The sequence below is a fragment of the Poromitra crassiceps genome (assembly GCF_964638095.1).
Source record: "Poromitra crassiceps genome assembly, chromosome: 8".
Classification (NCBI taxonomy): Eukaryota; Metazoa; Chordata; class Actinopteri; order Beryciformes; family Melamphaidae; genus Poromitra; species Poromitra crassiceps.
In genome coordinates this window covers 42,634,219-42,649,931 of record NC_139629.1, presented here as the reverse complement: position 1 = coordinate 42,649,931, position 15,713 = coordinate 42,634,219, and the positions used below count along the sequence as shown (strand labels likewise).

General features: G+C 42.4%; 2 protein-coding genes across 2 annotated transcripts; one reads left to right on the top strand and one right to left on the bottom strand.

Moving 5' to 3' along the window:
• Nucleotides 1–487: 487 nt before the first annotated feature.
• Nucleotides 488–7,775, top strand: masp2 (MBL associated serine protease 2; the record flags this gene model as incomplete). The annotated part of the gene is made up of 7 exons (XM_083641237.1): nucleotides 488–495; nucleotides 611–785; nucleotides 883–1,060; nucleotides 1,621–1,752; nucleotides 3,039–3,235; nucleotides 3,910–4,074; nucleotides 7,644–7,775. 7 exons carry the CDS (start codon nucleotides 488–490, stop codon nucleotides 7,773–7,775), a joined length of 987 nt encoding a protein of 328 aa, XP_083497363.1.
• Nucleotides 6,752–15,410, bottom strand: dffa (DNA fragmentation factor, alpha polypeptide). The gene is made up of 6 exons (XM_083641730.1): nucleotides 15,245–15,410; nucleotides 14,207–14,365; nucleotides 13,949–14,097; nucleotides 13,057–13,252; nucleotides 11,879–12,009; nucleotides 6,752–9,598 (listed from the first exon to the last, which is right to left on the bottom strand). Exons 1-6 carry the CDS (start codon nucleotides 15,336–15,338, stop codon nucleotides 9,383–9,385), a joined length of 945 nt encoding a protein of 314 aa, XP_083497856.1. The 5' UTR covers nucleotides 15,339–15,410; the 3' UTR covers nucleotides 6,752–9,382.
• Nucleotides 15,411–15,713: the final 303 nt, after the last annotated feature.

Genomic DNA, 15,713 nt, shown 5'->3' with positions numbered 1-15,713 from the left:
TCATGGACTTTTAGCGGGTTAGTGGGGAAAGGGATGTAGCTAGGGATAGGAAGGTGGTAGAGAATCGAGATTCGAGGGGTGCGTAGGGTCTTTCCAGATGTGAATGATTTTTCTTTCATCTGCTCCACTATAGGGTTAGGGACCTGTCTGTGGAACCAAACTTAACTATCTGAACTGATCTGACTGTATGTCTTTGTCTATCTTTCTCTTCTCTGTCTCTATTTTGTAATGAGTTGCCAAAGCACAAACACTGCATTATTATGACTTTGCTTGATATATGCTGTTGACTTTGTTTGCTGTTTTGATCTTATGGTTGTTTGTTTTGTGGAAGCAACTTGATCATGTGACCGCCTCACTTTGTTGACTCAAATGTGGGCCAGCCAGGACAGTGGGTTCATTGACCCTAGGATCACTGTGGGGGGAAAGGTTCCCAGTCAAGCATTAAAAAACACTAAACAGACAATCTGTGGACTCTCTCCAAACCAACATGAACAGGTAAGCGTCTGTTATTGTTTATTTCTGCAGAATAATCCTTGAAACCGCTGTCATCATCACACCCCATTTCCGGCAGTGTGGTTGTCCTTTTCTCCCTCTTCGGTGTCTCGCGGAGTGTGGAAATGACAGGGTCGCACGGCGGCTTCACCTCCCCCGGCTTCCCTCAGCCGTACCCCGACAACCAGCACACCGTGTGGAACATCACTGTCCCAGCAGGCCACAGGGTCAGACTCTACTTCACCCACTTCAGCGTGGAACCCTCCCAGCACTGTGAATATGATTACCTTCAGGTATACGTTGGAGAAGTAGAGAACTACAACAACTAGCGTCATCTCTGTTAGGTAGGCTCGCTTGCTAAAAAAACGCCCTCTGACCTTGTCAAACCAGGTGTTGGCAGAGGGTAATGAAACCTTGCGGTTCTGCGGTGAAGAACAGAAGGACCACGAAAGCACCCCGAGGAACACTGTCATCCTGTCAGCGGGGGACCTCATGTCAGTGGTCTTTAGGAGCGACTACTCTAACGAGGGACGATTCACCGGCTTCCAAGCGTTTTACGCCTCCGAAGGTGACACGGGATTGGCATGGTGTTGCCAGAAAAGGCAGACGCACTTTTGTTGGTGGTAATTCCATAGAGCACATCTTAATGGAGTTTCTAATCTAGAGAAATCATCTATGATAATAACGGGATTATGTTGCACACTGTATGAATGTTTTAAAAATACTGAGGCTAATTTAAGCATTTACAAAGCATCCATCCAAAGATAATTGTACTTTCACCATTTAAAGTAAACTTATGTGAATGGGTGGAAAAAAATAAATAGCAGAATTTACTGTAGGCCTATTGTCTCTTATATATGTTGTGTTATATGATATATGGTATATGTATATAGTGATGATATATATTATATGTATATTATATCATCACATTAATGAATATATATATATTAATGAATTATGGACTTGGGGGTAGGACTATATAAGTACATTGTAATTCAGCCTACTCCTTTTCGGACTTTTGCCGCTGGCATTGTATTATGATTTGATTTGTATTATTTATTATTATTTGTCCGAAATAAAGCTTTCATTCATTCATTCATTCATTCATTCCCTTTTTCTGTTTCACAGACATCAATGAGTGTTTGTCTATGGTAGATGGGGAGACCGCGTGTGATCATCTGTGCCACAATTACATTGGTGGATATTACTGCACTTGCAGGCCTGGATACCTTCTCCATGACAACAAAAGGTCCTGCACAGGTGAGAGCGATGCAGAGCAAATCTGAAAAGACATGTTTTATCTTACAGCAATCAATGTGAGTGAAGAGCAAAGAGCTTTGCGTTTGATTGTCAATTGATTTCTGTAATTATGTTTGTGCTGCTTGATATAACGCCGCTCAGCTAGCTCCTCACTATCATAGCATGGCAGGCATCAGTGACCATGAAGCACAGGGATTTTCATTAGCGTAATTTGACCGCTGTCTGACACATTTGGCTACAAGATATTTCAATTCTACTGCCGTTTTTGATGACAAATGATGTCACAAAACGATGATGTCACAAAACATCTCATTGTACTGTGCAGCCTGTTTACCTTTTGATTTTGGTTTGGAAGGGTAAATGATAATGAGGGTAGATGATTGTATTGTAAGCTTATTGGTTTCCTTCTTCTAATACATAGGTGCAGTGATAACTTATCACTGCACCTATTTATTAGAAGAAGGAAACCATTTGCATTTTAAAATCTTCTAAATATACAGAGCATATCTTCACAAAACAATTTGCTGACATTTCCAGACAGCACACACGGTTACTGCGGGGTTGGAATTCAATCTCACTTTGTAGGTGTGTGCTAACAAATTTCCTACTGAAAAGAAGGCATACTGATCATAATACTGATGCATTAGTTGATCTCTGCCAGCCGGTGTAAGGCGAGGTTAATTACAGTCGATTCCTAAGGGAAAAGCGACTTCAAAAAGGCGTTAAAAATTGATACCTGTTTGCAGCACTAATAGTGCACTGATGGTACGTAATTAATCACAATTAAGAGTGGCTGTGCCTAAATTATTATTCTTTGCCAGAGGAAGCAGGGTGACAAAACAAATTATGCAATGAATAGGGAAAAATGATTATCTGCCCACAGATTTTGCTAATTATATGAATTACAGCAACTCTGCCTCTTTGCGATATTCATTTGTTTTTGTCTGTAACATCTGCATACTTGCCAGTGCAATAACGCAACCCAAACGAATCCCATTTTTTAAACGTCTCAATTGACGTGAAAAATTATTTTCTTTTAATCAAAAAACTTTTCAATACCTAGCAGCACTTTATAACCCATAACTCAGCGTTGGCTAGATTCTGAAGGCTTATTCATCAGTATACCAATTATACAGTCTATGTTTTCCAATAGACATGCAACACGGGCCTCAACGGACTGAACAGTGAGGACCGGACAATGACATGTAACCGAGAGGAAAAATGACCGCGTATAGTGCCTGTGTGTCTGAGTGGGATTTTAATGAGGCTGTAAGTCTTCCCCGCAGTGCCATGCGAGAGCCAGGTGTTGACCGCGCCGTCGGGGGTTCTGACCAGCCCCGGGTACCCGAGTGCCTACCCGCCCATGAGTCAGTGTGACCACACCATCCATCTCCCGGCGGGCCACAGAGTGATCCTGGACTTCCTGGAGCCCTTCGATGTAGAGGGACACCCAGGCGTCCCGTGTCCGTACGACGCGTTGAAGGTTAGTCACGTGACTTCAGAGCCGCGAACCACACTTAACACACACACAGGATGATGAATAAGCAATGTATTCCTCCTCATGCTTGGTCAGGCAGTCTATCATTGTGAGTTGTCCCCCTTGTGGGGGGGATATACGGCCATGCGGTTTGCTGCATATTTTCAGTTTGGCTGGAGATCAATCAGTCAGACATATAATGAGCAGTGTTGGGGGTAACGCGTTACAAAAGTAACATATTACATGTAATGTAACTCAAGTTACAAATTGAGTTACATTTTATTAAATCAAAGCACATATTTAAAAAAGATACAATAATTTCCTAATGAATTTTTGATTGCAAATAACCACTATAGATGACAATAACAAAGGAAAAGAATAACATTTAGAATTTTGGATTGTTTACATTGCGACTTGAAGGCGGTTGAATTTTTTTGGGGGGATGGTTCCGGGGCAGCGATGTCATTCTGCTGCTGCTGTTGTTTTGGTAAAAGTAATGCAAAAGTAGTGTAATAAGTAACAAGTTACTCTACACAGACAGTAATATTGTAAAGTAACATTACTTTCAAACAAAAGTAACTAGTAATATGTAGTATATTACATTTTGAAAGTAACTTGCCCAACACTGATAATGAGACAACGTCCCGGTTCCTTATTTGACGTTCCTCCTCTACACTAAGATCTCGACAGCGGGACAGGAGTACGGACCCTTCTGTGGATCGTCGCCACCGGGCCGGATTGACACCGGAAGTTACCAAGTGCACGTTACGTTCAGGTCTGACCTTTCTGGGAAAAACAAGGGATGGAAGATTAAGTACACAAGTAGCAGGAATGAAGCCCTCACTGTCATTTAAGTAACAAGGTTCACTGATGACTTGTTAGCCTGTGCATTGTAATGCATGTCAACATGTCTGACATTTTGAAATTGTGACTATGACATTGTGGAAACTAAAGTATTTGTTCTTCAAAAAAATCTATATATATAAATATATATTTTTGTGATGACTAGATTACTGTGATAATTTGATTTTTGTGGCTAGTAGGGGTGGGGGGGAAATCGATACAGCATAGTATCGTGATATTTTGTGTGGCAATATATCGTATCGCACGAATGCCAAGTATCGTGATTTTTTATTATACAAATTGTCAAGTGCATGCAACATTTAGGACAGGTTTTTATGACAGTGTTGGTCAGTCTGTCTGCTTGACAATCCCATTTTGCTATTTTGCTGCAATAAAAACGATTGAAGTGAGATGAACAGACTGGAAACTTTATTTCATTAGATAAAACAGGTGTTGACAAACTGTTTTCATTTGGGGGGAGAATTTTCAGTTGAAAAAAGGTAATAAATCACTATATATTGCAATATCACAATGCTAGCATATCGCAATACTATCGTATCGTGAGTTAAGTATCGTGATAATATCGTATTGTGGGGCATCCGGTGATTCCCACCCCTAGTGGCTAGTAGAGGCATTAACCTTTTGATACCTTGATAGCGTTGACACTGGTGCCAGTGCTACAAAGACAGGATCCAAGCACTTTCTTTTCCTTTGAATCAAATGTTAAGTCTAATCAGTGTGTTGTGACCAGACAAGCCCCTTTAGTGATAGATACTGTAACTATTCCCCAAAATAGCCATATCAAAACAATTATTCTGTCTGGCTAAACCCCGCCAAAGAGAGAGACCGTAGATGGATTGTAATGTCCTAACAGAAACACATTAATTCAGTCGTCTGAAAGTCAAATCAGCAGGCTTTTGTGTGTCTCCTGTCTTAAGAGGTGGCACATGGTATCAAAACAGTCATTATAGGGTTCTTCAGCCTCATCAAATTGCCTCCTCTTTGACATTTTCCGGTGAAATATCGACTTGTTTTGAACCGCAGTATGTGAACTTTGAATTGTTTCGACAGTCTTAAAGAAACCACAGACAGACTTTGTCATAGTTGTGAACGCCACTACAACTCCTTGTAAGTTATGTACTGACCCATAGCACGACACCATCTCGGCATTTTCAGCTGAACAGAATTATATTGCCCTCAATCGCCATGTAGTCTTTCACTGGCGTATCTGAAAATCATCTGGTTTATAGCATAGTCATATCTACAGTAGACAGCACCTCAGGCTATAGAGGGGGACACCTATAGTATAGTTAAGTATGCAGCAGCACTATTAAGTCCATATTAAATCTAGCAAGATGCTGTGAAACATCTACTGTGCACAATCTACTGCTCCCATACGCCACTCAATTATACCGCTTCAGCCTAGTCGGAGGCAGTTCCACAGGATTTACGCACGCCATGGAACCATTCACTAACTTTGGGGACATATCTAGTAGCTGCATGCTGCCAGCACGCTTTTTTTCCCCCTGATATGCCCATCACTATTTTGTTGCCAGTGCCATGTGTCTTCTTGAGCGTGAACGTATTGTATGCAACGGATACAAAGGAAGTTCATTGTGTCAAAAATTGAACAGCGTTTCCTTTATTCATAGCGTTTCTGCCCATGGCAGCAATTAACTAACCGGCAGCAAGTGGTTCATCCACACCCCCCCCTTCCTATTTTATTCCATTCTGTGCAGAGAGAATAGCTCCCAGCTACACATTATAAACACAGTATGATCATTTTGCAATGTAAGGTAGAGTACATTTGTCCTGTGAAACTAAGATGGTTCACTGACACACTATACAGTCATGTTCATCACTTGGTAGTTATGTTGTCTTCAGAGGAGGAAGGTCTCGAGAGCTTCCAGATTCTGTGTCACTCAGCTTGTGTATTATGCTATAATTATGCATTTAATATTTAATGGGTAAAACAATATGTGACAATGTGTGGGCTAGTTTATTTTAGTCAATCCACCCTACTTGTTAGAACACATGCATCACTCACTGTTCGTTCGTGTGTGTGTGTGTGTGTGTGTGTGTGTGTGCGCGCGCGCATTTATAAATCTCATCCAATTCTGTACAACTTCCCATGGCAACATTTGGCACAAATGTACACATTTATTTCAAACAGGGAATGTGTGGAGGAAGTTTCAAAAAGTAAAAGTAGTTTACAGTTCATTATTCAGCACACGAAATCACTGGCAAACAAATTTAATAAGGTAGCTTATTAAATTTAATTTAATAAGGTAGCTTATTAAATTTGTTTGCCAGTGATTTCGTGTGCTCCAGTCAATTCTACCTTTCCAGTATTCTGTCCTCGTCTGAGAGCACCGACCTCCCTTTGTGGAGGGGCTGTAGCGCAAGAGATTCCTTCTACACAGTTTACAATTCATGTTTATTTTTAGGATAACAAGGTTCAGTATAAAACTGCAGAGTTTGAGTGAAACTGAAAGTAATGTGCCGAGGCTCATGTGATGTCCCATGACATCACATGACTACTGTATGTAAATGAGACAAGCAGCTATATTCACCTTATGCAGAAGAGACCAGCTGGCTTGAGAGACTAACAGGAAGTGTAAATACAATCGGAAGTTCCGATTGTATTTACACTTCCTGTGACTCATAAACCTAGTCTGACTCATGATGTGAGTGAAACTAGGTTTGACCAGGTGAGTCAGACTAGTTTGAGCAGGTAAAACAGCCGGCGTTTTCAACAGGACGTCGTGATACAATGGGTCAAGTGGGCGGGGCTGCATAAGGTGAATAAATTGGTCCCTCTGGGAAATGAAACAGTCAAGTAAAAGAACATGACGACATCTCATGACACACACACACACAAATCTTTTTGGAGATACAAAGCTAGCATCATGCTCGTGCATAAGGATCGTATTGTCATTGTTCATGAGACAGACTTGGATGCTGAGATGACAGGAGTGATAAAGGCCCTCTAGTACTAGATCTCTGAGTCACATGGACACACCGTCGTATGTCTTACATCACAACCACTCAGGGGCAGGCTGATATGAAACCTATAATATGAAGCCTAATAGTCTTTAATGAACACTTGTATGGACAGATATTATTTTTCTATGCGACTCAAAACCGAAGCAATGTGTTCCTATGAAAAAGCATTCCTTGTCTAACATTTGTTGTCCAACTCTTTGTTAGAATCGTTGTCCGTGTACTCCAAATAAACACATTTTACTCATGTAAGGTCAGCCTTAACGCAAAATATACATGGTATTTGGCATAATTTGCATAGCAGTGTCTTACAAAGAAATGGTCACACTAAGTGTAAGAAAGGCTCATAGGACAGGACTGTATGTCAATCAAACAGAGAGCCCGCCCCCTGGGGCGGAGAAAGTCGCTGCTCCTGCTACAGTAGTACCGTCATTCCCGACAGTGCACCAGTCAAGTCAACTGCAGAAGTAGCTAGATGCGGGTTCTTGACTGCATCATCCCCAGTTTGAGAGACTGAAAACGACTCCACAAGCGTGTCTTTGACACGAGGGGGAGTCTGTCCTTCCAGGGCCAGCTGGACTGTCTGGAAGCAGACATCCTGAAGCTCGACGCCCCGCTCTCCAGAGACACTGCCAAGGCCCAGTTCCAGCAGCAGGGAGAGGTGCTCTACCAGGAGCGTAAAAGAGAGTGTGTGTCATAGCCTGCTATAGGAAACAGGTTGGGGGAAGCGCACGGCCCAGACTGAAAAAGCCGATAGAAGAGCCCCCAGAGATTGCCTATGCAGCCTGACGAGTTGAGCACCGCTGCACTCAGCTTAATCCTGCCCGTTTGGCTTATCTAAACCATTCACGTCACACAGATGTAGTAGTGCTGCTGCACCAGGCAGTGCCCAGGAGAGGCCACTTGTCAGGGTGGCCTGAAGAGGGAGCTCCAGCAAGGTGTTTTTCCATGCCTTTATTATTCTTTCGACCAATCACATCCACGATGTGTATGCTCACGCCAAAGAAAAGGGGTATGGTCTTACTTACATGCTGGTATTATTTGCCATTGTGCATAATGGAACCTGACCGTGGTGTAAAGAAGTCTTTTAGTTTCTACCATTCGTTTTCCCCACACAGAAATGTCTTCAATGCTGGCTGTAAATCAATAATAACACAAGTTGACAGGGGCCCAGATTCATTAAGGCTGCAGGCCAAGAGCAAATTGCCTCATTCAAGAGCTGAAAGCAGCAAGTTGGCGTGCGATTAACAAACAATTTCATGCTTATCTGACAAGCACACAACTTTACCCTCGATTCAAGCCTGGTCCAGGCAGGGTAAAAGCTTTCTTTAGTATTAGCCGTTTTTATTAGTAATTGCCTGACATGATGGGTCTGTTGGTAGACAATCAAATGTGTGCAACTGCTTTTAAGCAGCTTTACTGACATCTCAATGCAAAAAAACAACAACAAGATGGTGGTAGAAACTATGGAGTGAGGTTGTGGGAAGCATTGGGGGAAGACAACATGCAAACAGGAGCAAGTCACGGGCCATAGCTAGGGTTGGGTACCGAAACAAGGTACCAATATGGTACTTTTACAACCAATACTACCGGTACCGAATTGCAACCCAGATTTATGTGCCTCATTATATGAAACGATACCCATCCCTAGCCATAGTGTAGCTGCTTCAAACCTCCCTGACACTCCTACAGTGTATTCACCATGGGAATGTCTTTTCAACAGTGGCAGATAATCAACTAATTGCCAACAGAAACAAAATAAAGCACTTTAGAAGTCATTCACTTCTATCTGCTAAAGATCCACAAGGTTGTCTCACATATTTTATAATATTCCTTAACTATAGTAACATTATAAAAAAAATAAAGCATATTTACGTAATTACCGGTAAATTGCAGTCAAAGTGTACCTTTTGCCTTCATTCCCACTGTGTTTGAACATCAGCAGAAGGTAAGACGGCAATTCTGGGTTGTCGATCAAACAGTAACAGTAACAGCATGAATATGTTTTTTTTTATCTATGGTTATTTTCACAGCACTCCCCTCACCAAAATATAAAAGTACCCAATGCACAGATGCTGCAAGTGGCTCATTTCCACATTTGGTCCAGTAAACTCTGCCTCCCCTTGAGGCAAAACTATTCCGGTGGTTTGCCCGTGGTGGGGTGAGATTTACAATACGATGCAAGCGTCAACATCACCGACATTCATGGATTCCAGCATTACGGACACGGACATGATCCCATTCTACTGACCCTGGGGCAGGTAGTGTGTGAATCTTTATCAGTCTCTACTCAGGTGAAGCGTTGGCCTACTTGCTGCTTGTGGCCGGCGTGGCTTGGCTGTCCTGGTCGTCGGCGGGGCTCTTCTCGCTGGCCTGCGTGTGGCTGCTGAGGGAGTGCATGCCCTGGACCTGCTGCAGCCGTGTGCTCCGCTCCGCCTCGCAGGCCTGCAGCAGCCCCGACGTCCTCTCTCTGTCCCAGCCCAGCACCTGCTCCATGGCTTCCACTCCCCTGCTCACCACCAGCTGGAGACACACAGGATAATCAATCAATCAATCAATCAATCTTATATTTATATAGCGCCAAATCATAAGAGTTATCTCAAGGTGCTTTAGAAATCGAGCAGTGTGTCTCTTTTATTTTAAACCCAACAATTGAAACAATTCTCACATGCACTGGCGATTATACTGTAAGGCTAAGATAAGGTATGAACATGTATAACAGGCCACGGAGGATGTGGTTATTCTATTAAAAACTATGTTGATCGTCCATTCGGGTGTTTTGCCAATAATTTGTGTGGATGTAATTTCAGTTTTAGGATCCCGGGTTCAGTATCTGTACCATTAGCAGCTGAAAAATGCTGTTTATTTTTACTTGGTGGAATGGGCTCATTGTGCTATAACTGTCCAATATTGACTTGTTTTCATTTAACAATGAGGCCAGATGTTTCATTGTTATCGTTTTTTATAACTGTGTGTGTGTGTGTGTGTGTGTGTGTGTGTGTGTGTGTGTGTGTGTGTGTGTGTGTGTGTGTGTGTGTGTGTGTGTGTGTGTGTTGTGTAGGGGATATATGTGTGTGTGTGTGTGTGTGTGTGTGTGTGTAGGGGATATATGTGTGTGTGTGTGTGTGTGTGTGTGTGTGTGTGTGTGTGTGTGTGTGTGTGTGTGTGTGTGTGTGCGTGTGCGTGTGCGTGTGTGTGTGTAATAAAGGATATAATTAGATGCCTTCATTATTTGACATCATAGTAGTACTTAAATAAAAGTTACAAAGTAACTGTGAAAGAAAACATTTACAACCAATATAGGACAGATTTATGGAGATGGTCAACATAAAATTGTAATAGACGTAATAGACAAATTGTAATAGACGTCACGCTAACAAGAGCAGCCACTTCCAGGTAGACAACTGGCGAGTGGCGACTGATTTGAATTGCGGTAATCTCTCAAGACAGATTTTCAGCATGATCAGAGAAAATTCTGATAATAACGGCCCTAATAACACCGCGAGCGCTTGGTAAAGAGGCGCAGCCGGGGGAGTTAAGTTCTGGTATTGAAACATGCTTAACCCCAGAGGAATATATATATATACATTTATTTATTTTAACCGATGGATTTCCCAGACTGGAATTGCGGAGATATTGGCAATCTTGTTTATTGTTTATTTCTGTTGTTATTTTCAGCCGAAACTGTAGCGTTATATAGATATATACTATCTTCTAAGCTGTATATACTAGATATATACTGTATAAACACTGTGGTCCGACCTATCTGACATTTCTACTGTGCTTGTTATTTTATGTAGCCTACTGTGTTCGCGTCTTAGATCAACCAAATCTACCCGACAGCACCAGGCTGGTCGGATTAACTGATAGTATTGTAAGCGGTCATTTTCTTTAGTCTGTGGCCCAACAGGTAAATTAGGGTCTCCAAAATAACATTCATGAAGGTGTTGTTATTAATGAGATACGTATGAAAGCATCAAACATGCATTTTAGACGTAACCATTTTCTCTTCATCTCGCTACGTCCCGCCGGTGAAACTCCTCGCTGTCAGGTGAAAAGAAGCGGCTGGCGACTGCACATGTATCAGAGGAGGCATGTGCTAGTCTACAACTCTTCCCAGATCTGCAGAGGGGGTGGAGCAACGACGACCGGGACAGGAGGGGGAATTGGCCAAGTACAATCGGGGAGAAAATGAACATATTCTCTTTATCTCAGTTTTTTGTAAAATGTATTTTAGCTTGAGCTTTGAGCTTTTGATTGTATGATCAAACTATGTGTCAACATTCAAATATCCACGTGTTGTGTTATGACTTGCAATTTCATGTACAGCAGCTGCTTCATCAGCCTTTCAGCTGGGTATGACTGAGTTGATGGAGTACTGGATGACAGAAGCCCTGCTCCAGAATGCAGAATGCTGTTCTGTTATTTGTGGACAGAGTAACCAGCCTGACCGTGTTGTGGCCTGCTCAGATTCATCACTGTTGAAGTAGTAGACCACAGAATATAGTGAAGTAGAGTCAGTGGAAGAGCGTCCCCATGCTGTAGTGACATGTAAATACACCCTGGTATTGAAACTCAGGCCTGTCTAAATGTACTATTTTCACAAGGTTCCTAGATCAACGGTGTCCTTTGTCTTATTTGCAAACTAAGTAAAAGTTTAAAAATATTTACCGGGATATGTTTTGTTTATTGCCTCCGCCAACAGGGTTGGCCAAGTTTGACATGTCTATCTGCAGAAGGTTTGAGGCAGACTGGCTCTCAGCTTCACTACCTGCCCGGTGTCATATTGTCTGTGTGGACTACCTGCAGCTCCTCAGTGGACAGCCTGGTCTCCGGTCTCGTTTTGCCCTTGAGGACCATCAGGGTCCTGCTCATGAATCCAGACGCCGAGTCCACCTCCATGATCCCATCCGGCATATCCGTGTCTCCAGCCCCTGACACAACAGGACCATGTTGGAAATAGGAGTTTCACTTGAACATGTTATCCTTTGGATTTCTTTGTTTGTTGCTTTTGATCCATAAATAAAATCAAACCAAATGGGTAAAACAAATCCACTGCACATGAGATGGGACTGTTTAGCAGCAACAATGGTTCCCCCTAGTGACCAAAAGGCACAGGCACAGCTCTGTCCTTATTAACTTTGTTAAAACAAGTCAGGAAGGAGATATTGTATGTATGCTGCACATCCGAAATACTGACTGGTACAAAAGGAGAGATTGTAAAAAATAAGTAACAGAAGTCAAATGAATAAAATAGAACAAAAGAGACCGAGTAGATGAACGCTCCGTAGATGTCAACTTGTCTGCATGAGGCATGTATGTATATTTCACAGGGATGTGTTTTCCCATTTCACTTTCACTCCGAATAACCCATAGTTTTGATTGATTTCAGGAATGAAAACTATTTTACAGCACTTTTGGCATTTCATATAATCATCTTGATTATTTAGTTATTTTATGACAGGTTCATCACATATGAAATCAAATTAAATATTTCACTCTTGTGCAATTGTTGATATTGTTTTTTTACATAGATTTTTCTTAATTAACAAATAAAATGTATACAATTCAGCAAGTAAGTAAGTACTAACAGGCTCTTACAAAGGGTTGCTTGATGGCCGTTTCCACTCAGGAGAAAAACAAAGTAACTGTACCTTGATTACATCAGAAGCTGTGATAGTTCTGCCGAGAAGATAATCTAGAAGATGTGACCATATCTTTATAAATGATTATTTCCCTATAGGACTGCACCTATTCTTTCATGAGGAAGTAATAGGTCTCCCTGTACCAGAGTGTGGCTGTGGTGGAGCTTATTTAACACAATTAAAATGCTAAAGCAAAATGGGGTTTTCAGGCAAGGAGCAGAAACTCATCACATTACTTGTACTGTGAGAAGGAAAGCGCAAGCCAAGAATAAAAAGTCATATTTCTTTAATAGTATTGCCAAAGTTTAGGATTATTAACTAATAATGCAGCCCTACCTTCCTGGCTGGGCTCCATCTCTTGTGTGTCCTCTCTCTCCACAGCTTTGAGGTAGAGCTGGAGCAGATCCTTGGACTGCCTCTCCTCCTCCCTGCGGTCCAGCACCCTCTGCAGTGTCTCTTGGAGCTGCTCAGCCTTCTTCTCCTGGAAGCCCAGTGCAGAGGCCAGTTCAGAGCAAGGGATGTCCACCAAGGCCTGGAACCGCACAGGACACAGATATCACTTAAAGCTGATCTGATGCAATAAATAAAGACTATATTTTTTTGTACATACCTAAATTCACCCATTTGCCTGAATTGGATTTCAATTATGTTTTTGGGTGAACATCTTTTGCTCTGGGCATGGCCAGCAGTGAGATGATTTGGGGCTAACAAGCATGGGAAACTCACAGCAACAACAATGGCGGAATGTAGTAAGAAACTCGCATGGGTGAACATGGGCACTGTATATTTTTGTTTTGATTGTCTGTGTTCACCATCTGCTTGGTGTCCTCCTTGCGGATGCCTGTTCCATCAGGCTCAGTCAGGAGGATAGCTGCTGTTTCAAAGCAGACAGCTCATCGAGAAGACTGACAAGTATTAACCCTGGAGCTTGAGTCCAACTGAGGGGGTTGCAGGCAGAGCTAATGCACTTCCTGCCTCAAGGCGAAAAGTTGCATTCTAGCACAGCACAAAAATCGAAAAAAGCTGATCCTGACAACTTGGGGAAAATAATTCAGTAGTAATTCAGTCGTAGTATAATGCCTTATTGTTATTATTATATCCTAGTTCTAAAGTATCTAATTGAATAAACAAAATAAAGTGAGTCATTATGGATCTTTTAGACGTGTTGATGACTGACTGATGGCAGATACTGTTGGCTGAATGTGTCAGGATTGCTGTTTGCAGGTACCTGTAACTCTGCCTCAGACATGAGGATGATGCTGGCCAGGTCCTGCTTCAGCTGCTGGGCCAGGATCTGCCAGGGCTCCACTCCACTGTCGGAGTCAACTACATCCAGCACCACAGAGTCCCTGGTCATCCAGGCCGTACCACCATCAACTACAGAGGAGAGTTAAATGAGCACCAAAACAACACATGGTGGCCACGTCATGGTACAGTTGGAATGACTAGAAGGGACACAGCTCAGACAGAGGGCGGCGATGCTTACTCCTGCGAAGCGCTGACCACGTCTCTTTTTCATGCAACAGCATGAACTTAGTGTTTGTGGGTAAGCACAAAAAGTAGGCCTGATCCTCCACTATCGTCCCGTCATCTTCTAGGACCACTGAGACAGGGGCATCGGGGCTGAGACCAAGAAACTCACACCCTGGGGGAAGAACAGAGAATGAATAGAATTAACGTGATTCAAGTGACTTGACAGCAAATAATAGAATTCCAAAACATTCACACAATTAGGGGAAGGGGGAAAATATGAATGCAATGCAAATGCAACAAAGCAATTGAAATGCTATCGGAAAAAAAGGGTAATTGATTGAAAGAACATGCTGTAATCATTTAATAAGTGCATGTCCCTTTTCCTGTGTTTGAGCCCGTTTGATTGTCTTGTTCATTTTATTTTTAAATAAATAAATAAATGCATGTCCCTACTAGGCTAGGGGAAATGTAGTTATCCCACCCCTTCTAAGGTAAGATTGATTTGTTCTATGCCAAAGTACATACAGCTGCCTAGCAGCCATGTTTCAGTTGTGGCAAATTTTGGAGCAGTCAGTAAATGAATACTTCTGGAAATATGACCTCAGCTTGTAGTGGACGTTTCCCCATAACCCTCGAATGGCACATTTCGTGTCCAATTGCTCACAGGTCTAGGTAGGTACGTAGGTAAAGTATGGGGATTATTTGGGCCACGCCTGTCGGCTAGCATTCTCGGAATGAGCAGGTCAGGAGGGAGGGTCTTGTCTTGCCTGACTATCTTTCAGTTTCATACAAGTTTGAGCATGTAAATATGTGGCTAGACACAGCTTAACATGAGCATGAATGAACAGAACGCTCAAATCACGTTAGTGATGTTGCGACTCACAAGGAACATTTCACACGGCAAACACAGAAAACCCAGATAACGTTAATTGTATAAATCAATTCGTTAGTTGTATAAAAGACACTGCTACGGTTAACGTTAACGTCAACGCACTCATTTGACAAGCACATCTTCAGCTAGCGTTAACAACGTTAGCGTTTCTCTTCTTACCTTTCATCTTCAGCTGTTCTAAAGAGGTAACCACCAGTCCATATGATTTTTGGCGTGTGAAATTGCACACCTTACAGGGTCTCACTTCTGTCATCCTACACTTTATTTAGACAAACTTTACAAGATTCACACAAGTCAAGTGACAGCAGCAGTTCTGTCGACTCTTCTTTCGAACACGGAACTCCTGGTGACGCTATGCACTCTGGGACATGTAGTTTTATGTAGAACATGACCCTGACCTGACCTAAACCAAAGAGCATGGAAGGAAAGAGACGAAACTCCGGCCATTTTTGGAAACAGAATGCGCCTCGCAGCGGTCAGCTGCGGTAGCGCGGGCCCCTATAATCAGCCTCTCTAAACAGTAACTCAACGGGAGAACACTCTAAATTTCGTGGATTCACATCTTTTCTGGGCGTACTGTAAATCTTGATTGAAGTGGTGTAGTGCAGGGATGTAAAACAACAACCAT

What these genes read in the sequence shown, in the direction of transcription:
- dffa (XM_083641730.1), bottom strand. Translation starts at nt 15,338, where the DNA reads ATGACAGAAGTGAGACCCTGTAAGGTGTGCAATTTCACACGCCAAAAA. An exon ending in GTGGTCAGCGCTTCGCAGGA is followed by an intron (nt 14,098 to 14,206) that starts GTAAGCATCGCC and finishes TCTCCTCTGTAG; the next exon opens with TTGATGGTGGTACGGCCTGG. An exon ending in GATGGAGCCCAGCCAGGAAG is followed by an intron (nt 12,010 to 13,056) that starts GTAGGGCTGCAT and finishes CTGTTGTGTCAG; the next exon opens with GGGCTGGAGACACGGATATG.